This window comes from Sprattus sprattus (assembly GCF_963457725.1).
Source record: "Sprattus sprattus genome assembly, chromosome: 19".
Taxonomy (NCBI): Eukaryota; Metazoa; Chordata; class Actinopteri; order Clupeiformes; family Clupeidae; genus Sprattus; species Sprattus sprattus.
Window position 1 is genome coordinate 7,184,589 of NC_137917.1, and position 25,000 is coordinate 7,209,588.

Below are 25,000 nucleotides of genomic sequence, written 5' to 3' on the forward strand. Positions count from 1 at the left end.
CCCAGCGCTCTGTCTCCCCCTGCTGGCTTTCCACGGTTCTGCAGGTGCACCCCTGCTCTTCCTCCACCAGCAGCCTGCTGAGGAAGCGCAAAGCTCCCGTAGCCCCTCCCACCTCTGACTCCAACACATCTACCCCCACCCCACCAATACCCGACACCGATGTCTCTCCGGCCGCCCCCCAGGCCACCCCTAGGGCCTCCCCAGCTCCAGCTGCCCCCGCCCCCACCGCTGTGTTGCCCCCGGTGACCTCGGTGCGCCGTGTGGCCCGTCAGGACGACTCGGCGTCGGAGCTGAGCGGCAGCAGTGAGGAGTTGGAGCGCGCCACCCTCTGCAGCTCCAGCAGCTCACAGGCCGACTCCGTTCCCAGCAGCCACTTGGACGAGGCCGCAGTCAGCAGCCAGGACGAAGAGGAGGAGGAGGAGGAGGAGATGGATGAAGACATGGAGTTGGAGGCGCAGGTGCTGCAGCATCTGCAACAGAGGTCACAGCAGCAACAGCAGCAGCAGCAGCTGCCCCACACGCAGCCTGTGGTGGTGGAGCGGATGCAGCAGCAACCGGTGCAACCCCAGACCCTCAGAGAGCCCCAGGCTTCGGAGTCCAAACAGCAGGAGGGACTGCAGGAGCAGCAGCAGCAGCCGCAGCCTCCTCAGCAGCCTCAGGGTCAGAAACAGCAGCAGCCGCAGGACCAGCCGCAGGACCAGCCGCAGGACCAGCAGCATGACAGCGACCGCAGCTCTACACCAGCAGATTCCTGCTCCACAGCCAGCCTTAGGATGGAGGAGACCGAAAACAACAGACACAGCGCCGTAGGTGAGTTCCCCTCCATTACTGTGGCAGGGTTCTAAGATGGTCAGAGAAGGCCATATTTATTTCAGTTTTATTTTGTACACGTTTAAAATGGAAAATGGCAGTTATCTCTTGTTTCGAACATAAACCATTCTGTGTTCTAATTCAATCTACCCTGACAAAAGCATGCATGCTTGCTTTGTGTGTTTGATTTGTGCATTCTTTGATTATCTGTTTCAAATATTTCAGTCTCCTTTTGTGGGCGCCAGCCCATGTAATCTTTTGATTCTCTTTGAAGTTCTCCCTTGAAGTACTCCCACTCATTGTGAGGTTCTTTAGTGTGATTCCAGTGCGTAATCATCCAAAAAACAACATATACAGGCTTTTTGTTCATATAGAAGCCACACAGACCTTTAAGACCTAGGAAATATTCAGTACACAGCTTTCAGACACACCAAACCAAACCAGGGCCGCCATCCGGTGCGAGAGAGAACACAGCAGTGGCATTTGAGGGTCCAACCTATGGGCCTATGGCAAGCCCCTTCAGCCTACCTACAGGATTAAATTAAATTAAATTTAATTCAGTTTTATTTATATCGTGCCAAAACAATAAGATTGTCGTAAGGCGCTTTACAGAGCCCAGGGCCTGATCCCCCTCATAGCCAGGGTAGCAGGGTACACAACGACAGCCCCAACCCGTACTCCTTTACAGTTCATGCGCTGTCTGTAGACCAGTTTTATTGATCTTCTGAATTTTATATGTGGTAGTTGTGTTTCATATGTGTTTGTTATGATGAGTTATGTTTAGTTATGTTGGCTGTCTTGGTGCGTGGGGACTTTTAGTTCTACAAGAATTGTAACTGTGGCAGGAGTGATGAAGCAGAAAATTCCTGTTCTCCTCTCCACAAGCAAACACCCTCTAGGGAAGGGATTTATGTTGTAACATGGTGTGTTCATTCCAGGAAGTGCCCAACCGCTCTGCTAGTCTAGTCTGACACTTAAATATGCACAGCTTCATTGATCATTTATATTTGAACTCCTGAAAGGATGAAGCCATTGGATCCAGTGAGCATCTGGTGGGTTCAGGGTTAGGTTTAGGTTCAGGTTTAGGGTAGTGGTTAGTCATTTGTAACAAAGCACTTGTTCACAAAGTACCTAGTATAATTAATTATGTAAGTACATTGTAATAAGAATAGTGCCTCAGTCAGGTAAAAGTCTTCCTGCTAAATGTCACCTCCCCATCCTAGGGAAACACATGATCATTCAAGGTTCTGAGCAGGTGTCCTCTCTCTCTCTCTCTCTCTCTCTCTCTCTCTCTCTCTCTCAAGCTCTGAAACATGCTATCTTAGTAGTAAAATCAGGCCTTCCTCTCCACAAAGGAAATCATGCTCTCCCACATCTCATCACCCACTCACTCTCCTCTCCTCTCCCAGACGCGGGGCGGCATGTGCCAGCCAAGCCCCGACGGACGTCGCTAGGAGACCAGACGTCACAGGCAGTCTCGGCTAGCCCAGCCCTCGTAGACCGCAACTCCCACAATGCATCACCAGACAGCTTCACAGACATGCCCCAACACTGTAGGTCCTTCACCCCCACACTGCCTTTAACCTGAACTATGTTTCCACAGCAACTACAGAGCAACAATCCAAACTCTAGAATTTAGGATATAGTAGCTGTAGTTAAAGAATACTTGCTAGGGCTGTGCGATATGACCAAAACCTCATATCTCGATATAGGTAAACTTAATATAGAAATAGTTCATATAAAATTACCTCTTGGAAAGGGCTTTTTTCTTATTATATTTAGCTGTTGCCATGGCAGCCGTTATCTCCTTCCATCTTCCTGATTCTTGGCCATATGGGGTGCCGCAAGCAAAAGCCTCTTTACCGTCTTAGTCCGGGGTTTATTTTGAGCACTCAATTTACTTTTCTGGTTTGTAAATCTATACCTGGCCGTATACTCATCTGTAGGCTTGCGCTATACTGTTTGAAATTAGTGTTGCGTAGGTTGTTTAAGAGGTGTTTGATTCTGTTGTGAGGATCAGTCAGTGGCATCATTTGCAGAGTATGGTATTCTGGTCCATGTCAGACTTTTCATACCCAAACCATGTACATGCGACAGAAGTAGCCCTGTGTGGAAGAAAACAAAGCGTTGTCCAAACATTGCCATAAAAAGTGTAATTTCCTACACAATGAAAAAAATGGTAGAGCATAATATGAAATGACATCTTTCTATTATCACATGATATATGTCGTTATATCGCACAGCCCTATACGATACTATAGGAATTACAAACAGATTCCACATACACTGCTGCTGAGCCCAGGACAGCTGTGGTTCTGATCTGGGCCAGATGTCTTCAATGGACATCTGCTGTCAGTGGCTCTGTTTGTATTGAGTGTAGTCATCCAGAGTATGGTCAGTTTATAAAAGCATAGTTCTTGATTTGAGTTTGGATTGTACACACCATGTCCACTCGAACCTTCTAATACTCATCATGCAAACACTCTCTTCCTCCATGAAACTCTCATCATCTACATTCTTCTGGCCCTGCATTCGTCTACTCTTCCGTTCGTCTGACCTACTTACTACTCACCTGCTGCTGTGCTTCTATTCATTTTCCTCCTCTTCCTCCATCCAGAGACTCTTTTTAATCCAACTATTCTCTAATCCCGCTTGTCATCTACTGCCTCTAGTGGTAGCCAGTGGAATGGGTCTGGGTTGGATAAAGGCCTGTTTGGTCAAGAGGCTACCACTATTCATTCTTCTTTTGCATCCTTCTCCTTCTGCTACTTCCTACTCTAATCATTGTGTCTCCCTCCATCTCTGTGAAGAAGGATCATCACTTCTACCTTCTTCCTAACACATATGATCAACCTGGTGGCTTCAGATGTAAATCAAGTCTTAAACTTTTGTCTAAGTGAGGTGTGTGTCCAGTCTACTGCCTGAAGACGTGTGTCTGTAGATGCAATATTGTTCCTTTGAGTTTGTGCATGTTCTTCTGGCTATAACTAATGATCTCAAAAAGATTACTTTAATGCAGTGTCTAATATATGAGTAAACTGCACAACAATAAATTAGGTATAAAAACATTGAAGATGTGTACAAGATTGCATTGAACATTTAACTGGCTAAAGATAGCTTCTGAAGCTTTGAAACTAATCAAACAGTGCTACTGTTGTTTCCCCAGCTACAGTATGCCCAGAGTGTGCCTTTAGATTACAAATGGCTTTTATCAGTGCAGCTCACTCAGTATGAAAGACAAAGACAGATATCAACTTGTTAAAATAGTCTTTCACCCTTGGGTGACCCTTTTCTAAACGTTCTATTTGCACACAGCCTTTGGTGTGTTATCTTGGTTATCTTTGTTTTCTTTGTGTCTAGGCGAACATGAGACTACTTCCCTTTCTTCCTTTCTTTCTTCTCTCTGTCTATCACTTTGTGTTTCTCAATACATCTTACTGGTTTGCTGCTTTGCTTTTACTCTCTCTCTCTCTCTCTCTTTCTCTTCCTCTCTCTCTGTCTCTCTCTCATTCTCTCTGTCTTTCTCTTTCTTACTCTCTCTCCCATCTCCATTTCAGTGCTCTACAGCTTTACCACGAAATTGCACATGATATTGTTTTTCCTGTCTTACTTTCTCTCTTTCACCCCCCTCTGTCGTATCTCTGTTTCCTCCCTCACTTGTCTCTCTCTCCCTCTCTCCTTTACAGTGTACTGCTGTGCCCCTGTCTCTTTGCGTTCCATTCGCCGGTGAACAGAAAAACAGACTCCTGTCCTCTCCTCTCCTTCTTCCCGTTCCCTCCATCCTGCCCCCTCCTCTTCTGCTCCTCTGCACCTCTCCTTCTCTGTGGCCTTCAGACACCTGCAGCTCCACCTCCAAGCTGTCCTGTCAGCTGACCTTTGACCTTTGGCCTTGTTGACCCTGTCTCTCCTGGTTGTGATGTGAACATTTGTAATTATCACACTGTATGTCTTTACAGTGATTTGGTCTGGTGTACTCTGCTCACGTGACACTGTTAGACAGAGTGAATGCAAACTAAAAGACCCATTCTAGTTTATAGGTGATGCCTATGGAGATGACTGCCTCAGAGGGCTTTTTAAAGGAATGAACTCCATTCTCTGATCACATCGGCAGAGGAAAATCATGAGATTGGAGAAGGCATAACTGCATGGAATGTTACTCTGTGAAAAAAAAGGAAAACAGGGCCTTGATTTGTTGGAACAGGATTTGAATAGTTTTTTTAGTTTAAACCTCTTTTCAGAGTTACTTCTGAAACACTTGACAGTGCATGCAGAAACCATTGGCTTTTATTTATATATTTTTAATATATACTTTTTCATGATCTTTATTTCATTTACATCATGAGCTTTATCGACCACCTACTGAGTGCACTACTGAGTACTTGTTGTGTTTAATTTCAGTCATTTTATTTCATTTCATCTTATTCATTCATAAGGACATTTCAAAATAATTTTCTATTTACAGTACGAGACTTAAGCACAGTGGTACTGCATTTAAGTATAAGGGCTCTCGTCTGCATGCGTAAGTGGGGTTTGACTTATTTGATGCCTTTCGAAATAGAGGGATGATTGTTTAATGTAGGGAGGAAAAATAAATGTATTCCTTTGACATTGTTGTTGTGGAGCCTGTGTCACCGTGTGACTAAACAAGAACTGAAGGTGTCCTATTACCAAGCGTGCCTTTTCCAGTCAACATGCATCAGTCAAGTTAAGTTCTACCAGGGAGAAGTGAGGAGCAAAATGCGAGAAAAAAAAAGAGGCAAAAATCTTTTAAAACACAAAGCATGCAAGTCAGGAAAACACAATACAAGAAAAAGAAAAAAAGGTTTTGCTGTTCAGTTTTGCACTGTTTGTTTTTGAAGTATTTTCTCTGATTCTGTGTGGAGTCGTTTTTGAAAATTGAATCTGGTTTTGGCCAATAAAGTTAAATACCTTCATGCCCGTAATGTCATTAGAAGTGTGTGCTTTTCACTCTGTGGGGATGGCCACTTCAGGAACTTACGGTGTCACACAAGGTAACAGAAGTTCAAGCAGAACCAAACACAGAATAAAAAGCCCATATTACAGACATCTGTTAATTTAATAGCTCAGTTATAACACTTATTGACGCACTATATGGGATCAGTAAAGCAACACAATGCAACACTTTGTCCCATTTTAAGGTATGTTTTTATTAGCAACTACTTTTGGGATCATCTTCAAATGAATTCTGATGGAATATGGTCATGCAAAGCACAGATAAACACACCTGTGGTTCCCACTAGCCGTCCAGGCTATTCACTGTGTAGTTCTGTGGTTCCCACTAGCCGTCCAGCCTATTCACTGTGTAGTTCTGTGGTTCCCACTAGCCGTCCAGCCTATTCACTGTGTAGTTCTGTGGTCAGGGTCACACCCCGTAAAAAAAGGTAAGGAAAGCCTTCACAGCATGACATTGCAAAGAGTATCACCAAAAGACACCAGCCAGCATGTAATAAAGCTTTTATCAGGGCCAACTGGGCTGTTTGTCGTGGTTGCAAGGTTTTGCATGCTTTTGAGGTAGGGCTAGTTTTAGACCAAAACTCTATAATGATTCTTAAAGATTCAGGGGGGTACAGTTTAGCATTAGCTTTTCCCATGTGAATGTTATTTCTTCTGAGAAATTAAGTGTTTTAGTTTTAGTCTTTCAAATTTCCTGGGTTAAATGGGATTTATTTTTCCACTGTAATTCTGATCTTTGCGTATCTCTTCCTCCCTAACCTCTCCTCACTTTCTCCATTTTGATCATTTGCCTCAAAGCCAGACACATGCACAGACACACACACGCACACACTATGAAAAGACATATTTGTCATCATGAACAAATAATTATGTGTATGGTTGTGTATTAATACTTTGATGAGTGGTAATGATAGTGGCGATTACGATAATGATGGTGGTGCTGGTTACTGACGTGTTTGTTTCCTCCGGTGCCACAGCGTGGCTGCACTCAGCTCGTCCAGCAGAGGGCGCTGAGGTTCCAGTGGACTCCGTGGAGACGGGCTCTGTGAGCAGCAGCGGGAGCTTTGCCGATCAGGGCTATGCCGCGTCAGAGGGCACCGCCGAGGACCCGTGCCCGCTGGGTTCACCCTCCGATCTCACCCCACGCCATGCCCAGAGGGACATCTCCAGCGACAGCGACGAAGGCTGCGCCACCTGGAACTCCAGAAGCAGGTGTGCCAGCCGCCTCCACATTAACGATACATCAGTAGTCATATTCAGTAACACTGAGCTACGGCCCCCCGCACTACAAATCTCCCAGCTTGCCTCCAACCTTCTCCAATCGTCTGAATGAAGTCAGTTTATTTATAATGCTTTAGATTACAATGTTGGTGTCTCATGAATGATCATTCTCATTAGGATACAGAGAATAGGGCCTTACTGTAAAGACAGAGAACAACAGTTCAGGTTCAGGATGTCATGCACACCTGTGTCCTTTATCATAAAATCCCTTTTTATTTTCCCACTCTATAATATATAACAGTGGAGACTTGCACCAGAAGGGTCAGTCAGGCAAAATAAAGAACAGCTATGAGGAGGACCCCAAGCTGATGGCACAGCTGCAGATGACGCTTGCTGACCTGGATGCTGAACTTGCAGGTAATGCTCCACTCATCATTATTACACAGTGAACAGTGTTCCTGCCCCTTTCTAAAGAAAGTCTGCCTCTGATACTGATAAACCTTTATTTACCTTTATTCATTACTTTTGGCTTTTAAGAAACCTTCAATGGTAGACAAAAAGTGCAAATGTAAAGCATTGCAATTTCTGAGTTTAGTGCTTAATGCTGTTCTAATGTTATTTGTCTGTTGTGGTTTATGTTGTTTTTGTCAGAAATGAACCAGAGCAGTGAGACTCCCTCTGAGGCAGATGACGTGATCCCTGTGTCTGTTGTCGACCTGGTACCCGTGACAACCATTGACGAGGTGTTGGACGTTCATCTGTCCCCCGGTGGTGACCGCATGCTTGAACCAGTGAACAATGACGCCCAGTGGACCTCAATCACCCAGAACAAGAACAACAGTGCCACCTCGTGTCCTGAACCTGCAGTGCAGCCACGTGTGTCAGCAGAGCAGAGAGGCACCAGGACTACGCAGGAGGTCAAGCAGTCGGCCTCAAAAGAGAAGAAATCACAACCTGAAGCTCCTCTCCGTGTGAATGAAGTACGGGGTTCAGCATCTGGAACCAAGCCAGCCGCAGCGGTGCCTCCTTCTGCCAAGAGCACTTCAGTGGTGGTTCCTCCAAATCCTCAGCCTGCTGATGGTGGCCGGAGTAGAGCGCCCCCTAAGGCGCAGGAGGTCCTGGCGCCAAGGAGGGAGGGCACCAAAATCACCCAGATGCCTGAGTCCCGTTTCGGCACCAAGACTTTCACCATCGTCCCAACCAAAGCGTCCATGCCCAGCGCACCGCAGACCCAGGCCTCGCACACCATTGGCGCCATCAAGATCGACGAGCAGGGTAACATGGTGAAGGGGGGCGGTTCGCGCCACCACACTGGCCTGCCTGCGGAACGAGAGGAGGTGGTTGCCGGGCCGCTGCAGGCAAAAGCCAAATTTTTCTGGACGTCCACAGACAAGCAGGAAACTCAGACTACCACAAAAACCACAACAGCAGCAGCCGCAGCAGCACCTCAGAAAGCCAGAGAACCTGAATCGCCCCCAGAACTTGCCCCAGCTGGGGCCGTTATCAAACCTGCTCAAAGGCATCAACCAGAGACAGATAGCAGTAGCTCTGTCTCCGTAACAAACCATTCCTCCACAGCAAAGGATGGCAGCCACTACAGTCAGGTGTCAGAGCCTGCGGGTCAAGCCCAGAGAGCCACGCTGAACCCCCAGGACCCGAGAGACCTCTCCTTCCTGAAGCAACAGAGGAGGACGTCCAGTCAGTACATGGCCACCGCCCTCACGTATAAGTACACTGCGAGGCCTGCTGCCAGAGTAGACGCCATTCAAGAGAAGCCTCCTGCTCCTGCTCAGAAACCTTCTGTAGAAATCCGATCCGCCACCACTACCATCATCACCAGCTCTACAAACAAGGGATCTAAAACCTCCACCCAGACGGCTGTACCGAAGGAGAATGGTTCTGTTTCAAGCTGGACCGCTCTGCAAAGCCCCCTAGCCTACAAGAGTCATACCTTCCCCAAGCAGACCACAGTTGAGCCACCACGCCCTCTACAGGGAGGAACAGGGACTACGTCTCGGGTTGACTCAGGGGTGGTCAACAGCAAGACGAAGCTAACAACCCAGATGCATACTAATAGATGTAACACTACTCACAACCCAACCTCCGCCCAACCGGATCAGAACCCAGAGCCCTGGGCCTCCCCTGGAGTTCTGCCGGAGCCCAACCAGGTGAACATATTTGGGCCGGTGAAGAAGTTCAGGCCGGTGATCCAGAAGTCTGTGGACAAGGATACATCTCTGCACACCTCCCTAATGGAGGCCATCCAATCAGGAGACAGCAAGGATCGCCTCAGGAAGGTAAGTACAGCTTTACATCTGCAGTCACAAGAGTACACTTACAATTACAGTCACCCTGGCATTTTTACACTTGCTCTAGCTTTTATTTATCAATGTTCAGCAAGTACATTTCTAGTCATGTACAACATATAAATTGACAGCATGTACATTTCTTGTCACATATGTATCCTCATATCTACCGTCACAAGTTCAATGTATTTAGTTACATTTATATATACGTATATATATACACACATAAATACTGTATATATATATTTATGTGGTGTAGTTTGAATTTCAGTTCACACCTGTCGGTTCCTCCTCCATGCAGGTGTCTGAGCTGTCGGCTGGGAGTGGCCTGAGGAAGCCCACCCTGGTGGAGGACGAGAACTCCCACTCTGCCCTCCTCTCCGCCATCAGGGCCAACAGCTCCAGCAGACTGAATAAGGTGAGGGCCCCAACACACATAACTTGGGCTGGCATGAGGGACAGGCAAGGAGTACTACTTTGGAAAAATAATAGTTCATACCAATAAGCATTGACATTGAAAATCAATACATATTTTATCAGACAAAAGAGGCGTCACCAATCCAAAGACAACTGCAGAGACAAGCTTAGTTTGATTTGATGTCATGTATGACCTGTAGTGGTGAGTGGTGTGAATCTCCAGAGGCCGTGTTGGTCTGACTGTCCTTGTGTCATCACAGACGAGGTCGGAGGCAGCCAGGGAGCTGGACCGCTTCAGAGTCAAAGAGTCAGAAAGTGGCTCTCAGAAGCAGACCTCAGCTCCCCCCCACACATCACCTCCATCAGCTCCTGCTCCTGTTGCTGCCGCCCTCCCCCCACCCCCTCCTCCGCCCACCATGGCCCCCCGGCCCCCTCGGGCTCTGCTGGTGACGGCGGGGAATCCAGAAGAGAGCCGTGATGCTCTACTGGAGGCTATCCGCTCTGGTGCCGGGGCCCAAGGTCTGAAGAAGGTGAGTGTCTGTCTGGACATCAGATTTACAGACGTTTACAGAAAAAGATGTATATGTAAGGTATTTTAATAAAAAAACAAGTGTAAAGTTAGTCACTCTGTTGAGGAAACAAGTGGATAATATGGAACCTTTTCCGCCAGAGGAATCCTTTGTGTACAAAAAAAAGATCCTCATAGCTGGACATTATTAGAAGACTCACTAACTCCTAGATTTTTCACTCCTGATATGGAATCACTAAAGACATGGTCTTCCATTTTATGTAAACAAAAACATCTCCATGCTAGGTGCCGGTGGCCACCAAAACTGTACAGGTGAACGGGAGACTGGGGACCATTCAGGCATCCTGCTCTCTCTCCCAGGGGGTTTAGCCTGGGAGCCATGGACACCTGGAGACTCAGCAGGCAGGAGACAGAGAGGAGACGAGACTCAGAGCCAACGGAGAGCTGCTGGTGTCCCCTATGTCCGTTTTGTTTTATTTGTCCTTATCTGTTCAGAGATTCGCTGCTGCTATAGTGTGCCAAGAATCAACGCAATATCATAATTATTCTTATTCATAGTCTTATTATTATTCTCATCTGCCAGGCAAAGATACTGAATGTTGTGTATGAGATTCCTGGCATTTGTCCACATCCGCAATGCTATGATAAATGATAAATGAGGTTTTTATGTTGTTGAACGTACACACCAGCATGATCTAATTGTCTCCCCCACCACCACCACCACCACACCCTACCCCCCACCTCCCTCAAAGTAGAGGACAGGCAGTCAGATAGAAGATGTCTGTTGTCCCTCTGTTATCGTCACTAATGTGATTAGCATGCTTAAAATGCTGGATGGCATCAGCCACCCCAGCACACACCCAGAAGGGTCTGACAGCTTTCATAAAGGACACATTCGTTCCAGACATTCCAAGGCTTAGGAAACACCATTTAGGCAATACAGCTGAGCAACCTCTCAGACAAACAGTGTCTGAATACGCCTTACATAACTAAGCATTACTGGCCGTAGCCAGAAATCCAGTGTTGGTTGGGATGTCTCAGAGATATCCAGCGATATTTCCTCAAAAGATGCCCAGTGTATCCACCCCATTAGCATGGATGCCGAAACCACTATTCCAGAAGGCCTCTTAGCCCTTAGCATGCCTGTTCAAGCTGCTATTGGTGAGAAAGCGGAACATCAGGAATCAAACCTGACCTTTGACCTTTGACCTTTGGCAAACTGACCTAGTATAATATAACATAATTTATATTTTCATTTGTATTTTTACTGTTGCGTATGAGAGCATTAGATGGTGGGAAGGGAGGAGATACCTCACAGATGTCCCTCAGGTGAGGGTAGCGTACCCAGGTATAAGCTAACTGCTGTGGATGCTTAGACTGTTGTTAACTTTAATACATACACACACGCACTTCTCACAGTGCCTACACTAGAGGGAAAACACTTGGCTGATCTGAGATTGCCATAGAGACTAAAACAAGAGCTATTTCACTACATGTTATCTGATTTTACACGCCATGTCACTGAATCGCCATTTCTATGGACCGATGAGAGATCTGTGGGATCAGTTTGAGTGTGTGTGTGTGTGTGTGTGTGTGAGTGTGTGAGTGTGTGAGTGAGTGAGTGAGTGAGTGAGTGTGTGTTTGAGTGAGTGAGTTTGCAGGAGTGAGTGTGGTTGAAATTTCAATATTAAAACATTTCCCTCACACACAGAGTTTCTATAGTTTATCCATATTCTACATATTTGAACCTGACAACTTCGTCCTCCTATGTTATTAGTCATTCATTGTAATTGTACCTTTCTTCTTTAGAAACACAATTTTTCTGAGCACATACATTTCCCTCCGGATAAATAAAGTATCCCTCTATCTATCTATCTATCTATCTACATATCTGTTAGATGTGGAAGTGCCTTTAAATGGAAGCCCTGTTCTGTTTTACTGGCCAGGTGTGTACCAGCCACACACATCAGAAGGTTTGTAGTGTGTCCTCGCCTTACCTGTTGACAAGCCCCAGGTATAGGCCTGCTGTTTCTGGTGGGGTCTTCCCATAATTCTTGATTTGAGTTTGTGTAAAGGCAAAGCATCAATCATCCAGTAGAATAGGATTAAGCGTCACTCTCAGATGCCACAGTCCAGGAAGCAGGTTACCTTGGTTCACCTCAGGCCTGGAGGTCATAAGCATCGCATTAGGAAAAAGAATAGTGCACTTTCACTAGTTGCTAGTAGGTGACACTTTAAGTGGGCCTATTTGAACATTAAAAATAGACTTTTATTAGCTTATACTGATCTGCTATATTCATAGATCAGGAGTTAAGAAGTGATTTAATATATTTGTAGTAAAATTACTAAGATGTATTTTTTGTATTAAAAGCAGCCGACAGTAGTGTTTATTAAGGCTAGTTTGTGCCTTTAAACTATTAAAATGTGCTTTGTGAGAACAGGATTATATAGCAGAACAGTGTCTTCAGGTTCAGTTTGCTGTTAATGCCAACAAATCCTATGGACAGAACTTGTCTGTTGACTTTAATATCTTCAGAATATGTACTGTTGTCTTTTTCATTCTGTATGTAGTTTGATTGAGGCACAGATTATTGAAAGTTGTTGTGGGAACGTTTGCTGGACTGCTAGCTGCAATGTATGATAATGTGAGGCGTGTTGAGTTTAAAGGCATACTGATTCCCTTTGGCCTGAGATATCTCACAAAATAAACCCTTACATTTAAAGTGTTTCTTTAAGTGATTTTGGTTCTGTTTTGTATATTGGGCTGTAATCAGAAAACATAAATATTTATATACATATAAATGCTGACGATTTGCGCGACTGAACTCGGATTGAGTTTCTTCATGCCATGACCATGATAAATATGATGTAGAGATGAGAATGTGCGTGTTCCACAGGAAGTGATGCAACACATTGAGTGTGTGTGTGTGTGTGTGACCATGCGGTGGAGTAATGGCAGGGTGAATGGGGCTGTTCTGTGTTCATTGTGCATGGATCACTTGAAGGATTTTATATTTTTAAATGAATATTTTTTGGGGGGATATGTACGTATTTTGTACTTAACACTCTGACGTAGCTTACTGCAATGGATCATTTTGGTACTCAATTGAATTGCTATCAGACATTTTGAAAATGGCATTCTTTGTTAAAATACTGCTTTTGTATGTTAATCACGCTCAATGGTTTGGAGGTTTCTTTTGCCGTTTAGTTTGTAAATCAATAAAACATTTTATAACCTGAAGAAGACTTTTTGATCATACCATAACTAGCTGTCTATAAAAACCTGCATTAAAAGTGGTACATTCCTGCATACTGTTTAAGGAGACTGGTTTTTGATTCATGAATAAAAATACACCTCTGATCTTGCTCTATCTCAGCTATCTCATTTTTCTCTTAACTTTTATTTCTGCTTCTCCAAACCTCTGTCTATTTGTCTTCAGACACCCTTCTCGCTTCACAGAAGTCTCTCTGAAAAACATTTGTTTTTCAAAAGCTCATTTGATGACTCTATATCAATCTGAGGTTTACTTATGGTGTAGGAATGACAGATACCACTATGTTTTGACACTATTCGGACACTAGGGGGCACACTACTGCTTTGGACGACCTAAATCTGAAATAAGGGAGATTAGTCAAGCCTGCTTAGTGTAACAGGATTCCCTGTAAACTATAGAGGTGATATGGAGGGGTGTGCTAAGAGACGGAGTTAAATGTAGGATATAAACAAGACTTAGTTAAAAAAAAAAGGCTGGAAAAGAGAAGGTCTATATGTTTATACAGTTTCTCTACAGATTAATGGCTCACACTTTAGTTTTAATCAGATGAACTTGGTAGAGAATGTTGAAAAATATCAGAATAAAATATACATGACACATGCATCAGTTTTAATCAGATTAACTTGATGAAAGATGTTGAGACATTGAAACAAAGATGCTGGGTGAACTATAAACCAGCATGTTCTTCCACTCCAAGCCATTTGTGCTGAGCAGGAATGGTGTCTTTATACTGTGTGGCTCAAAAAAGGCCATGGCACTGCTGTACCTGCTCCGGAATACAGAGAGGAAGGAAGAGTCTTTTTCTGGAGCATTTAAAAGAGAACTTGAGAGAAGATCTACATGGGGTTATTTTTTGACAAGTAGAGTAATAACACTCTGCGTAGGGGGTGGAGTGTCTGTGTGTGTGTGTGTGTGTGTGTGTGGAGGGGGGTGAGAGGTTAGTACACAGAGGTCGAGTGGGAGTAACTTTATGTGTGTGTGTGTCAGGTGGGGGAGGTGTGGTGCACTGCTTGGGGAGTAAAAGGTTTGTTAAGGCAGAAGAACTGGGTGGTGAGGGAGTGTGCGTTTATGTGTGTGAGAAAAGTGTGTGTGTTTGTGAGACATAGAGAGAGAAAAGAGTGTGTATGTAGGAGAGAGGGAGAGAGAAAAGAGTGTGTATGTGGGAGAGAGAAAAGTGTGTATGTGGGAGAGAGTGTGGGAGAGAGAGTGGGAGAGAGAGGGAGAGAGAGAGGGAGAGAGAAAAGAGTGTGTATGTGGGAGAGAGAGATAGAAAGCGTGTGTGTGTATGACTGTAAGGGGAGGTGGTAGTGTGCAGATCAGGGGGTTGCTATCCCAGGAGCATTCTGTGCTGACCACATGCGAGGGCCTGGATCTCTGGAATTGCTGACATCAGCATCATCATAGTCAAGCCCAGGCAGACATCTGCCAGCAAAGCAAATTAACACTGCCACAGCTGACCAGATATAAATCACACACACACCGACATACTCTCTCTACACACACATACTGTACACACACACACACACACACGCACACACACACACACACATACACACACTCACACACACAAAGACATACACACACACACACACACATATACACATACACATACGTGCATGCAAAGGCAAACATATGCAGACACAAGCACACACACACACTCATGTTCATGAGCATGCACACACACTCAAACTCAGACACAAACACAAACACATGCATACAACCATTTACACCTATACAAACAACACACACACAAACAAATACACTCACAGAAGACAGAAGATGATAGGACGAAGGAGCGCAGAAAGGAGAGACTGAGAGGAAGAGGACGTGAGATAGAGAGAACATCAGGTAAAGAGAGGGTAACCACTCAAGGCGCTGGTCTGTTTTATCACCAGGCCCTTTCAGAACTATCTTACTCTCTGCGTGGATAGTAATGGTCCTCTCTCTGCACTCATCCTCTCCTCTATCCTCCTCCCTTTATTCACCACCTCTTATAAAGGCCTCTTTCTCCTTTTCTCCACAACCAGATCCGCACTTGTTACCTGTTTGTTTTTCTCCCCCACTCCCCTTTTTTCTGGCTCCCTGTCTCTTGTCTTCTTCTCATTGTGTCAGACGCTGTGACGCAGACACAAACATCCCTTCAGACAGCAGGAGGGAGAATCTCAGTGTGAGATCGTGTCAACACACGGCGAATGTTTCGGCTTTCCCTCGGGGCAGTCAGAGTGACCATCATGGCCGAGCCTCTCTGGCCCACAGGGGTGTGGAGCATGAGCATGAGCATGAGCTGGCGTGTTGAGCAATGTGTTTTACAAGCCCTAAGCTGGACCTTATCATGCTACCTCAAATCATGGAAGGTGTGTGCTAGGAGGAAGCATAGATTAGGGAGTCTAAAAGCCACAGCTGCTGTACCTACATCTCTGACAGTTAGGCAGGGATCACGCGGGAGATAACCAGATGGCAGCGGCAAAGCAGAGCACATGGAGGCGTTCAGCAATCGGAGGGTTGCTAGTTTGATCCAGACTCCAAGTGTCTAAGTGTCCTTGAGCAAGACACTGAACCCCCAACCGCTCCCGATGTGCAGGTTGTCACCTCAGATAGAAGCCTCCGCCATCAGTGTGTGAATGGGTAGATGTCTGAGGCATTCATCTGTGAAGCACTTTGAGTGCTCTATGAGAAGAAAATCGCAATATAAATGCAGTCAATCAACCATTTATCACAATGCTTGGACAATAACACTGTGCCACTGCTGAACCACAGAAACGGCTGCCACTACTATCATTGATGAAGGACAAGGAGAGAGGCCCTGGGCTAGTTAGGCTCTTTTCCCAAAGTCAGGCCAAAAACTGCCTTTTTAAACTGCTGCAGAGAGAGAGCAGTTGCTATTCCCTTATTCTGTACACGTGTACACATACGCTACCTACACACACACATTCTTCAACTGTAATATACACTAATAAACATACGCACACACACACACACACACACACACACAAACACACACACACACACACACACACACACACACACACACACACACACACAGCCACACACACACACACACACACACACACAGCCACACACACACACACACAGCCACACACACACACACACAGCCACAGTGCTGTCTCCCTACTGCACGTCTGCTGTCATGTCAGTCTGCTGCAGCAGTGCGTTGGTTGCTACTCTGCTTCTGGGTCTCTGATTAAGACTTGCAGAAGAGATGCCTGGCAGTAATAACCCCAGTTGCTGACATGTGACTGATGGCATTCTAGCAGCTCAAAAATGCACTTAAACACACACTTAAAGACACACACACACACACACACACACACACACACACACACACACACACACACACACACACACACACACACACACACACACACACACACACACACACACACACACAGCAACACACACACAGCCACAGCCACAGCCACACACACACACACACACACACACACACAAACACACACTGCCTGTCCATGGAGACAGAGCAGAGAAAGCAGAGCATGCATGTCATAGGTTTGTGTTGATCTCCCTCCAGCACAGAGACTCCATCTGGAAATGATTGTGTGCAACACAAAAAGCGCAGAGTCAGCGTTTGTTTCAGTGTCTCGTGCATGTGGACCCGATATTGGTTCTGAAGACCCTTGGGATTCTGTCTAAACTCGACGTGGCAGTCGTCATGGTAATTAATATTCCGTGTTCCTATAAAAATGTCAGTGTTTTGACGAGTGTCTTCGGGAAGTGACATTCGTTTCATGTCATTTATTTGCTGTTCGTGATAATTAGGGCCTTACTGCATACCATCTCAATCCGAAGCCTTGGCCGCACACCCAAACCAACAGAGAAATGGAGAAGTCAGGCCCAAATGACACTCACTTTAGAACACAGACATATGAGACGCACAGGCACGGAGAGAATTTCACCGCGCAGTAGCACAGCATCCGACCCAATGCTGAATGAGGCGCCTGATATTCAGTAAGTTTGACAAATTGGGTTTTCTAACACCTTTCATTATAAAACAAAAACACCAAAATATGCAAGAGACAAACCAATGATGATTTAAATCTGAATTTTAAACTAGATAGCAAAAAAACAAATACAAAGCTGATCGATGCATACAGGCATCACACAGACATCAGTGCACAGCACAGTGGCACTGCTAATAAATAAAGATGACTGGTACATGGATCATACAGGTTCAGTTATACATAGAAAGTTCATTACAAAGGCACCATAGAAATTCAAACTGCCCCCTGATCATTGTAGTATGGGGAATAATAGCACCATAGACGCTTTGTGAGATAATACCAGCTGATCAGTGAGAATAAGACTGAGAGAAGTTGACTCCGGTCAGGCCCTGATCTGCCACATACTTAGCTGCAATCTAGGACATCAATCCATAGATGGTTTGTGCAGGTTGGTGTGTTATGAATTTGTATTTAATGTCCAGGTTGATGTATTTCTACTTAGTTTGTTTAGCCACTATACAGTGATATGCACTGAGCAAAAAAAAAATCAAGTCTGTATATCAGTATAACAGTTGTAGGCCAGGGGCCGTCTTCACAAAGTATCTTAAGGCTACGAGTAGCTCCCAGCTCCTCAAAAACTCTACTACGCCCTAACATTGAGGTCGTTTTGACTAAGAGTAATTCCCTTAGTGCTTAAAGTAGCACCTAAGTCTGGGAATCGAGAGGACTCCTAACTCACTAAGACCAGCTCCCAGACAGATGGAAAATGTTTGTTTCTCTCATTCCACATTACGATTTTGTTAGAAGCAGAATTACTGTTAAAAATACCATATCAATCATGAGGGAACAATAACCATATGGAGCTTGTAAGGGATGTTATAGACAGCCAACCAAAATAACCCATTCAGTGCTGATAGATGAATTGTAAAATCAAAGGCCTGTGTATATCATGTTCGTCATCATTTTGAAAAGGTCTGTTGTGAGCGTATTTTGTTATTATCTCATGTGTAGCCTGTTACATATTTATTTATCTATTTATTTATTGCTATTTGTTGTAGGCTATGAAGCACATACCTACTCATCATCAAATCACCATTGTCTTTGAAAGTCTGAGTCTTTCTCTTAGCTTAGGAGTGTTTGCTTCTCCTTAGTAAAAGTAAGGAGGACTTAGGAGTACTTGTAGCGGTAAGATAAAATGCTTTGTGAATACGGAACTCTCAGAACCCTTTGGACTCGGGTCCTGTAACCACACACACAGTCAAGCCCAGATCCTCCACTGCTGTAGCGGTCGGTAAAATGTCTTTGCGCTGTCCTTTTAAAATCTGATGTGCGTGTGTAGCACCATCCACCCCAACTCCTCCGGTCTCTGCCAGGACATCCAGAGTCTTTCCAGAAGTGTTTTGACCATTCAGTGGCTTCATGTCTCTTTCTTAAGTCGACCTTGTAAAGTCAATCCGCCTTCAGGAATCTCTAGCGTGTCTCCCCTTTCTCATCCCAGGAGTCTTATTTCAGTGCAGGGTTCAAGAGCTTTTAGCACACAGCTCCAGGTTCTCTAAGTCAGTCACCCCCACCCACCCACCCATCCAGCCATCCATACATCCACCCATCTTCTCCACTGTAAACACACAGATCTGTAGTCTCTGCTGCCCCTAGGCAGGGCCTCTGAGATCTGCGTCTTCTTCCCTGTTTCCTGGCCATCACAGGTTGGGGTGGGAGCAGGACTGGCAGCACTGGTGGCCATAATACTTGTGGTGGCACACGCCGTGCTGGGGCACCAGGTAGCACCAGTTAAAATGGTCTTTGCACTCCATCTCTGTAGAAGACAGGACAGCAACATATACACACATGTTACGTTTTTAGTTTGCTTGCTGATTAACCGCTGTAGGTGTCATGCCTGTAGTTCTAACTTGGTTTAAAGCACACGGCTTTGATTAAAATGTCAGTCAGTATACTTGGAAGTTCCAGCAAAGTTCACACAGCTGTAGACTGTTTGTGTGTGTGTGTGTGTATGTATGTGTGTATGTGTGTGTGTGTACCTTTCTTGCTTGGCCGTGGGCAGTAATGGGCATTACAGGCTTGGGCCATGGGGGGTTTGATTTGGCCAGGGCATCCTGAGACAGGCCGGCCGCTTAGGAGACACTGCACCGTCCGAGACTGCACTCCTCCCCCACAGGACACGGTGCACTGCAGATACACACACACACACACACACACACACACACACACACACACACACACACACACACACACACACACACACACACACATACATACAGGTCATTTTCACACACACAGACATTCACCCCAAACACAGTATGTAGTTGAGAAAACCCCCTCATTTGACTTTTCATCCCACTCATTTGAGTTTGCATCCCTCAGTCTTTCCCCACTGATGGGCAAAAGTGTGGGGGGGGGGGGGCACAGAGAGTGAGAGAGAGAGAGAGAGAGAGAGAGAGAGAGAGAGAGAGAGAGAGAGAGAGAGAGAGAGAAGGGAGGCTACAGAGAGAGACAGATGGGGAGAGAGAGAGAGGAAAGGCCAGAAATATAATGAAAGAGAGAGGGAGAGGGAGGGCTACAGAGAGAGAGACAGAAGGGGAAAGAAAGAGATGGGGGGCCACTAAGAGTGAGAACGAGAGAGAGAGAGAGAGATAGAGAGAGTGGGGAGAGAGACAGAGAGAGAGTGGGCACAGACCTGTGACCAGGGGGAAGTGTACCAGCTTGGGCTGGTCTCTGCTGGCCGTGGGCACTCAGGCTGGACGCACGCTCGCTGTAGCCCCACTGAGGGCTGGGCAGCATGCTGGCACCGCTTAGCCACCAGCTCCTGGTACTTCCCCTCCGCGTCCTTCTCAGCACACTTCAGCAGGCGCTTCTGCACCCCCACGCCACACGTCACAGAGCACTAAGAGCAACCGTAGCAGGACGAGGAAGAGGAGGAGGAGGAGGAAGAGGAGGAAGTCATGGTGAGGATGGAAATGACGGTAACACTTTACTTACACACACTTCCATAAAGCATTATAAACACATAACGGTAGGGACTGCACTCATAAAGTCTATATAATGTTATAGTATGAGCCCCTTAATTAAGGTTATTTTATCTCTTGATAATGACATTGATGATATCTTTGCCTCATGTAAAATGCTATTTAAACACTAAATTATCTTTATGGGGCCATTTGTGACTCAATACGAGCTTTCATTAGCTATGTAGGGCTTAAAATACAACATCATAATGCTTTATAATGAAAGCATTATAAACCTTTATTAATGTGTTTATAATGCTTTATTACTACTGGTTTTAATTGACGAATTACTGAAATGACTATTCAAACGCAGTTGTCCTGACTGGGTACAGATCCAGCAGGGTCAGATTCTACCTAAAGTCAGGAGCTACATTGATATCAGTAGCAGTTCTTGCAATGACAGTTGATTATGACTGGAATGGGAGCCCACATATTTTTAACCAGGGAGGGCGTAAAATGGAACAGGTCAAGTAGGTACAAAGAACAAAGTAATTATCCATTTGCCAGGGGCTTTCGTTCTGAGGAGAATAAAGCAAAGCTCTGCTATTCATTAGCAAACTATATAAATCCATCGAACTGCCATCACTGTTCTCTATCCGTTGACCTGCAGAGTACACTGGAGAAACCTCTTTGCACTCTCACACATACAGTACACCCCCAGCAGCCAAAGGAAACACTGCAGATAAGACTTCACTTCTGGCCCAGTGAAGGCCCGGGTTTGGCCTAAGTCTGTCCTGAGAGTCAAAGGGCCAACGGAGTCTCTGGCTGCAGCTTCAGGTCCACCCTTGGCTGTGTCATGCTGGCAGGATGCACAGCTGTCTGTTCTGTCTGACTAATGCATGTGTGTGATTTGCCAGTTTTCAGCACTGATGATTCACTCCCTTCTCGAGCTGCCCGAGAGCCATGCATCAACTTGCAGTTATTCTGGCTGAATCTGCAGATGTGGGGAGGATCTATGTGTGTGTGTGTGTGTGTGTGTGTGTGAGTGCGTGTGTGTGCGTGTGTATGTGTGTGTACAACACTGTGTGTATGTGTATGGCATACCAGATGTATTGTTGTGACAGTAGAGCATTGTTTTGTAAACAGTGTGTTTGTCTACAGTTTTGCATTGATGTGTATGTGATTTACTTATGGTTGAGTATGTGTATGTGTGTAAGAGTGCACATGTATGGAGGGTCTGTTCATCTATAAGGGATGCCTATGGCCTTTCTCCACTGAAGACTGGGTCAGCCAGAGGATTTTCCTCAGGCTTAAGCAGCGGTGCATAGCTTTGGTCTTCTGTTTCCATTAGGAGTTGAAATATCGGGGACAGTAACAAACTGAGAACATCAACGCTAGAATAGCGCTTGGCAACAGTCGTATTAATACACATAGTCAAGTTAAAATTACATTTAAACATGAAATTGTTGGAAACCATGTCCTTGCTTCTTTCGCACAGTTTTGATTTCTCTGTAGATAGTTTCAATTTCTCTGGATTTATTGTTAAATTTGGTTATATATTGTATTCCTTTCCAAAAATCACTAGTTCAGCCCCAATTTGGCCCTGTCATCCTCCAGGGCCGAATTGAGGCCTTTTGGGCCATGGCCCCGATCCAGCCTCAGACAGAAACAAAAAACGTCTGAGTTTCTTCCCCAGACACAGGGGATTTACCCAACAGTGGAGATGTGTCTTCAGTGATGTGTGTGAGGGGTTTACTCCACAGTGGAGATGTGCCTTCAGTGATGTGTGTGAGGAGTTTGTGTGGTGGCTACCTGCTGCCATGTGGACAGGACCCACTGTCCCTTGGCCGGTCGGCTGCAGCGCCTCAGCTGGCATGACTCCTGGCTGCTGGGTCTGAGGCGGGCATCGCACGAGCGATCAGGCAGCGCCCGCGCCCCTGTGCCAACGCTACGGCACTCCACCAGACGCCTACGCACTCCTTTACCGCAGCGCAGCACACTGGAACACTGCCAACACACACACACAGACACACACATGTCAGTGACAGAACACGGGAAATCTACATACAGGCTGACATGCTTAAACCTGCATACACAACCTTATATGCACATACACACACACACACACACACACACACACACACACACAAACAGAGACATTTCTGCGGGGTCACACTAGTATTAAGTCATGTGGCTGAGACTGCAGACCTGTGCTCTTTATGTGTCTGAACCACACAGTAATAAGAACCCTGGAGGAAAATAGCACACACACACACACACACACACACACACACACACACACACACACATACACATACACACACACACACACTACACACATCTTCACACACACACCCATGTAAAAACAGCATAGATATCTTCAAACATCCATCCAGATGCATGCACACACACACACACTTGTAAGTGGCCCAAAGGAAATGTGTGTTTTATGGGAGATAGGAGGTTAGAGGCTCAGCAGTGACATAATAGTCAGGCTGAGGTGAGAACAGTTGTTAACAAGTCCTCCGGTCCCAGTGTTTCTCTCAAGTAACTGCACTTTCAACAGATGGTGATCCATAACAGTCTCTCTCTCTTTTTCTCTCTCTGTCTCTCTATCTCTCCCCACCTCTCTCTCTCTCTTTCTCTCTCACATATACACACACACATACAAACACATTCATATATATTTGGTTAGACACACTCTCACTTGCTGTCAGACACACAGGCATACATCTGTCATGTCCACAGATATTCCTGAGCCTCAGACTATGCACTGAAACATTCACTAGACTGTTCCTCCTTTTGATTCTTCTACCCCCATCATACCTGTGACTAGGTGAAGCTAACTCCACCTTCTCCATGCCTGACACCAGGTGGCATTCCTTACCTGAGACCAAGGCCCTGTGCTCCACTGTGGGGGGCAGGTGGGGTTGTGGCAGCTCTGGATGCTTGGGGGGGTTGGCTGGGGGCATCTTGAATTTGGTATCTTCTCCACCTGTCCCGGGGCGGTCCTCTGCACACACTCCACCTCTCTGCTCTGATCTGCCTCCCCACAGGTACGGCTACACGACCCCCACGACCCCACAGACCAGCTGCCATGGAAACAACAGGTAGTCCGTTAGTAAAAAAAATACTAAATACAAGCGTCACTGTGCATCAACCACAATAACATACAAGACGATAACCTGTGGGAAACAGTAATTGCACACTGTGTCAGGGACTCTCGCAACATCAACCATCAGATAGAGACAGACACACATACACCCCAAACACATACACACACACACACACACACACACACACACACACACACACACACACACACACACACACACACACACACACACACACACACACACACACACACACACACACACACAAACAGACAAGCCTCGTGATTATACACACTGACACTCCATGCTTTACTTCAAGACCCTGTGTCAAAATCCTTGTAAGGTGCAGGACAGTTGCAGCTCAGCAAGTTGTTTACTTTAAGGGCATTTGGTAAACATGTTGAACCTGAGCTGAACAGGTATATCTTAAATGCATCAGAACAAAGCCAGGAGTGTATGAGGCCCCAGGTAGCCTACTGTTGGTAAGGGTCAAAGTTCATGCTTTCTTTACACGTTATTGTATGACTTGTAAATTAGGTCTCAACAGCCCAAATTTAGCTGTAAGCTCATCCTTAAAAACTCTCGCCAAACACACCTCCACCTTAAAACACACACACACACACACACACACACACACACACACACACACACACACACACACACACACACACACACACACACACACACACACACACACACACACACACACACACTGGACAATGACTCCAGGGGGGTCCCACACAAACAGAGAAGTTAATAAATACCACATCTGCTGCCAAGAGTGACAGAATGACCATATGATCATGGGACCTCTAAAGCTTCAGATTCTATTTCTTAGCGGGGAGAAAATATGGTTTGGAACGGAACGCCTCCCAAGGCACCCTCCCTGCTTATAGCCACACCGCCCATAATATCTCTATCTCATATCTACACACACACACACACACACACACATTCCCCATTTATGTGGACCAACCAACACACAGTTTCTGTAATTTACCTGTAACATTAAATACATTTCCATAACTTATCAGTACTTATGCATTCTATGGCATTAAATCTACTACTCTGTCAAAAGTTTATCAACACAAAACAGATTTCCATTTTCTGGGAATCCGATGACTATAAGAAACTGGAACTATTCTTATACTCCCTCAACTTTACTCACACCCCTCTCACCCCATCCTCACACTGCTGTGCACCATGCTCTATCCTCTCTCCACTGCCTTAAGCATTCTGCTCTGATGCACACGTAGATATGCATACACACACACACACACACACACACACACACACAAACACACACACACAAATAACACACACACACACACACACACACAGGTCTGTTACATCACTGGAGAGGAATGCTGACGTGTGTGCTGAGTGTGGAGAGCAGGGTCCTGGTGCTGCTTAGGGTT

The 25,000-nt window shown here is 45.6% G+C and overlaps 2 protein-coding genes and 1 long non-coding RNA gene across 3 annotated transcripts in view; 2 read left to right on the forward strand and 1 right to left on the reverse strand.

Moving 5' to 3' along the window:
- The window catches only part of cobl (cordon-bleu WH2 repeat protein), a 45,200-nt gene extending 31,696 nt beyond the window's left edge, over window positions 1–13,504 (forward strand). The window contains exons 8-14 of the mRNA XM_080857382.1: window positions 45–810; window positions 6,762–6,996; window positions 7,307–7,422; window positions 7,657–9,302; window positions 9,613–9,729; window positions 9,989–10,258; window positions 10,543–13,504. Of these exons, the coding sequence (XP_080713508.1) occupies window positions 45–810; window positions 6,762–6,996; window positions 7,307–7,422; window positions 7,657–9,302; window positions 9,613–9,729; window positions 9,989–10,258; window positions 10,543–10,626 (3,234 nt within the window). The 3' untranslated portion in view covers window positions 10,627–13,504. The remainder of the gene's footprint in view (window positions 1–44; window positions 811–6,761; window positions 6,997–7,306; window positions 7,423–7,656; window positions 9,303–9,612; window positions 9,730–9,988; window positions 10,259–10,542) is intronic.
- LOC308380807 lies at window positions 1,918–5,416 on the forward strand. Its single transcript, XR_013969022.1, has 2 exons — window positions 1,918–2,363; window positions 4,497–5,416. It is a non-coding gene; the product is annotated as an uncharacterized lncRNA (long non-coding RNA).
- Window positions 13,505–19,206: 5,702 nt separating the features above from the next.
- adamts16 (ADAM metallopeptidase with thrombospondin type 1 motif, 16) overlaps window positions 19,207–25,000 on the reverse strand; it is a gene marked incomplete at both ends in the record, with an annotated part of 46,432 nt that continues 40,638 nt past the window's right edge. The window contains 5 exons of the mRNA XM_080857383.1: window positions 19,207–19,322; window positions 19,546–19,693; window positions 20,202–20,408; window positions 22,282–22,476; window positions 23,357–23,561. Coding sequence (XP_080713509.1) covers window positions 19,207–19,322; window positions 19,546–19,693; window positions 20,202–20,408; window positions 22,282–22,476; window positions 23,357–23,561 — 871 coding nt within the window. The remainder of the gene's footprint in view (window positions 19,323–19,545; window positions 19,694–20,201; window positions 20,409–22,281; window positions 22,477–23,356; window positions 23,562–25,000) is intronic.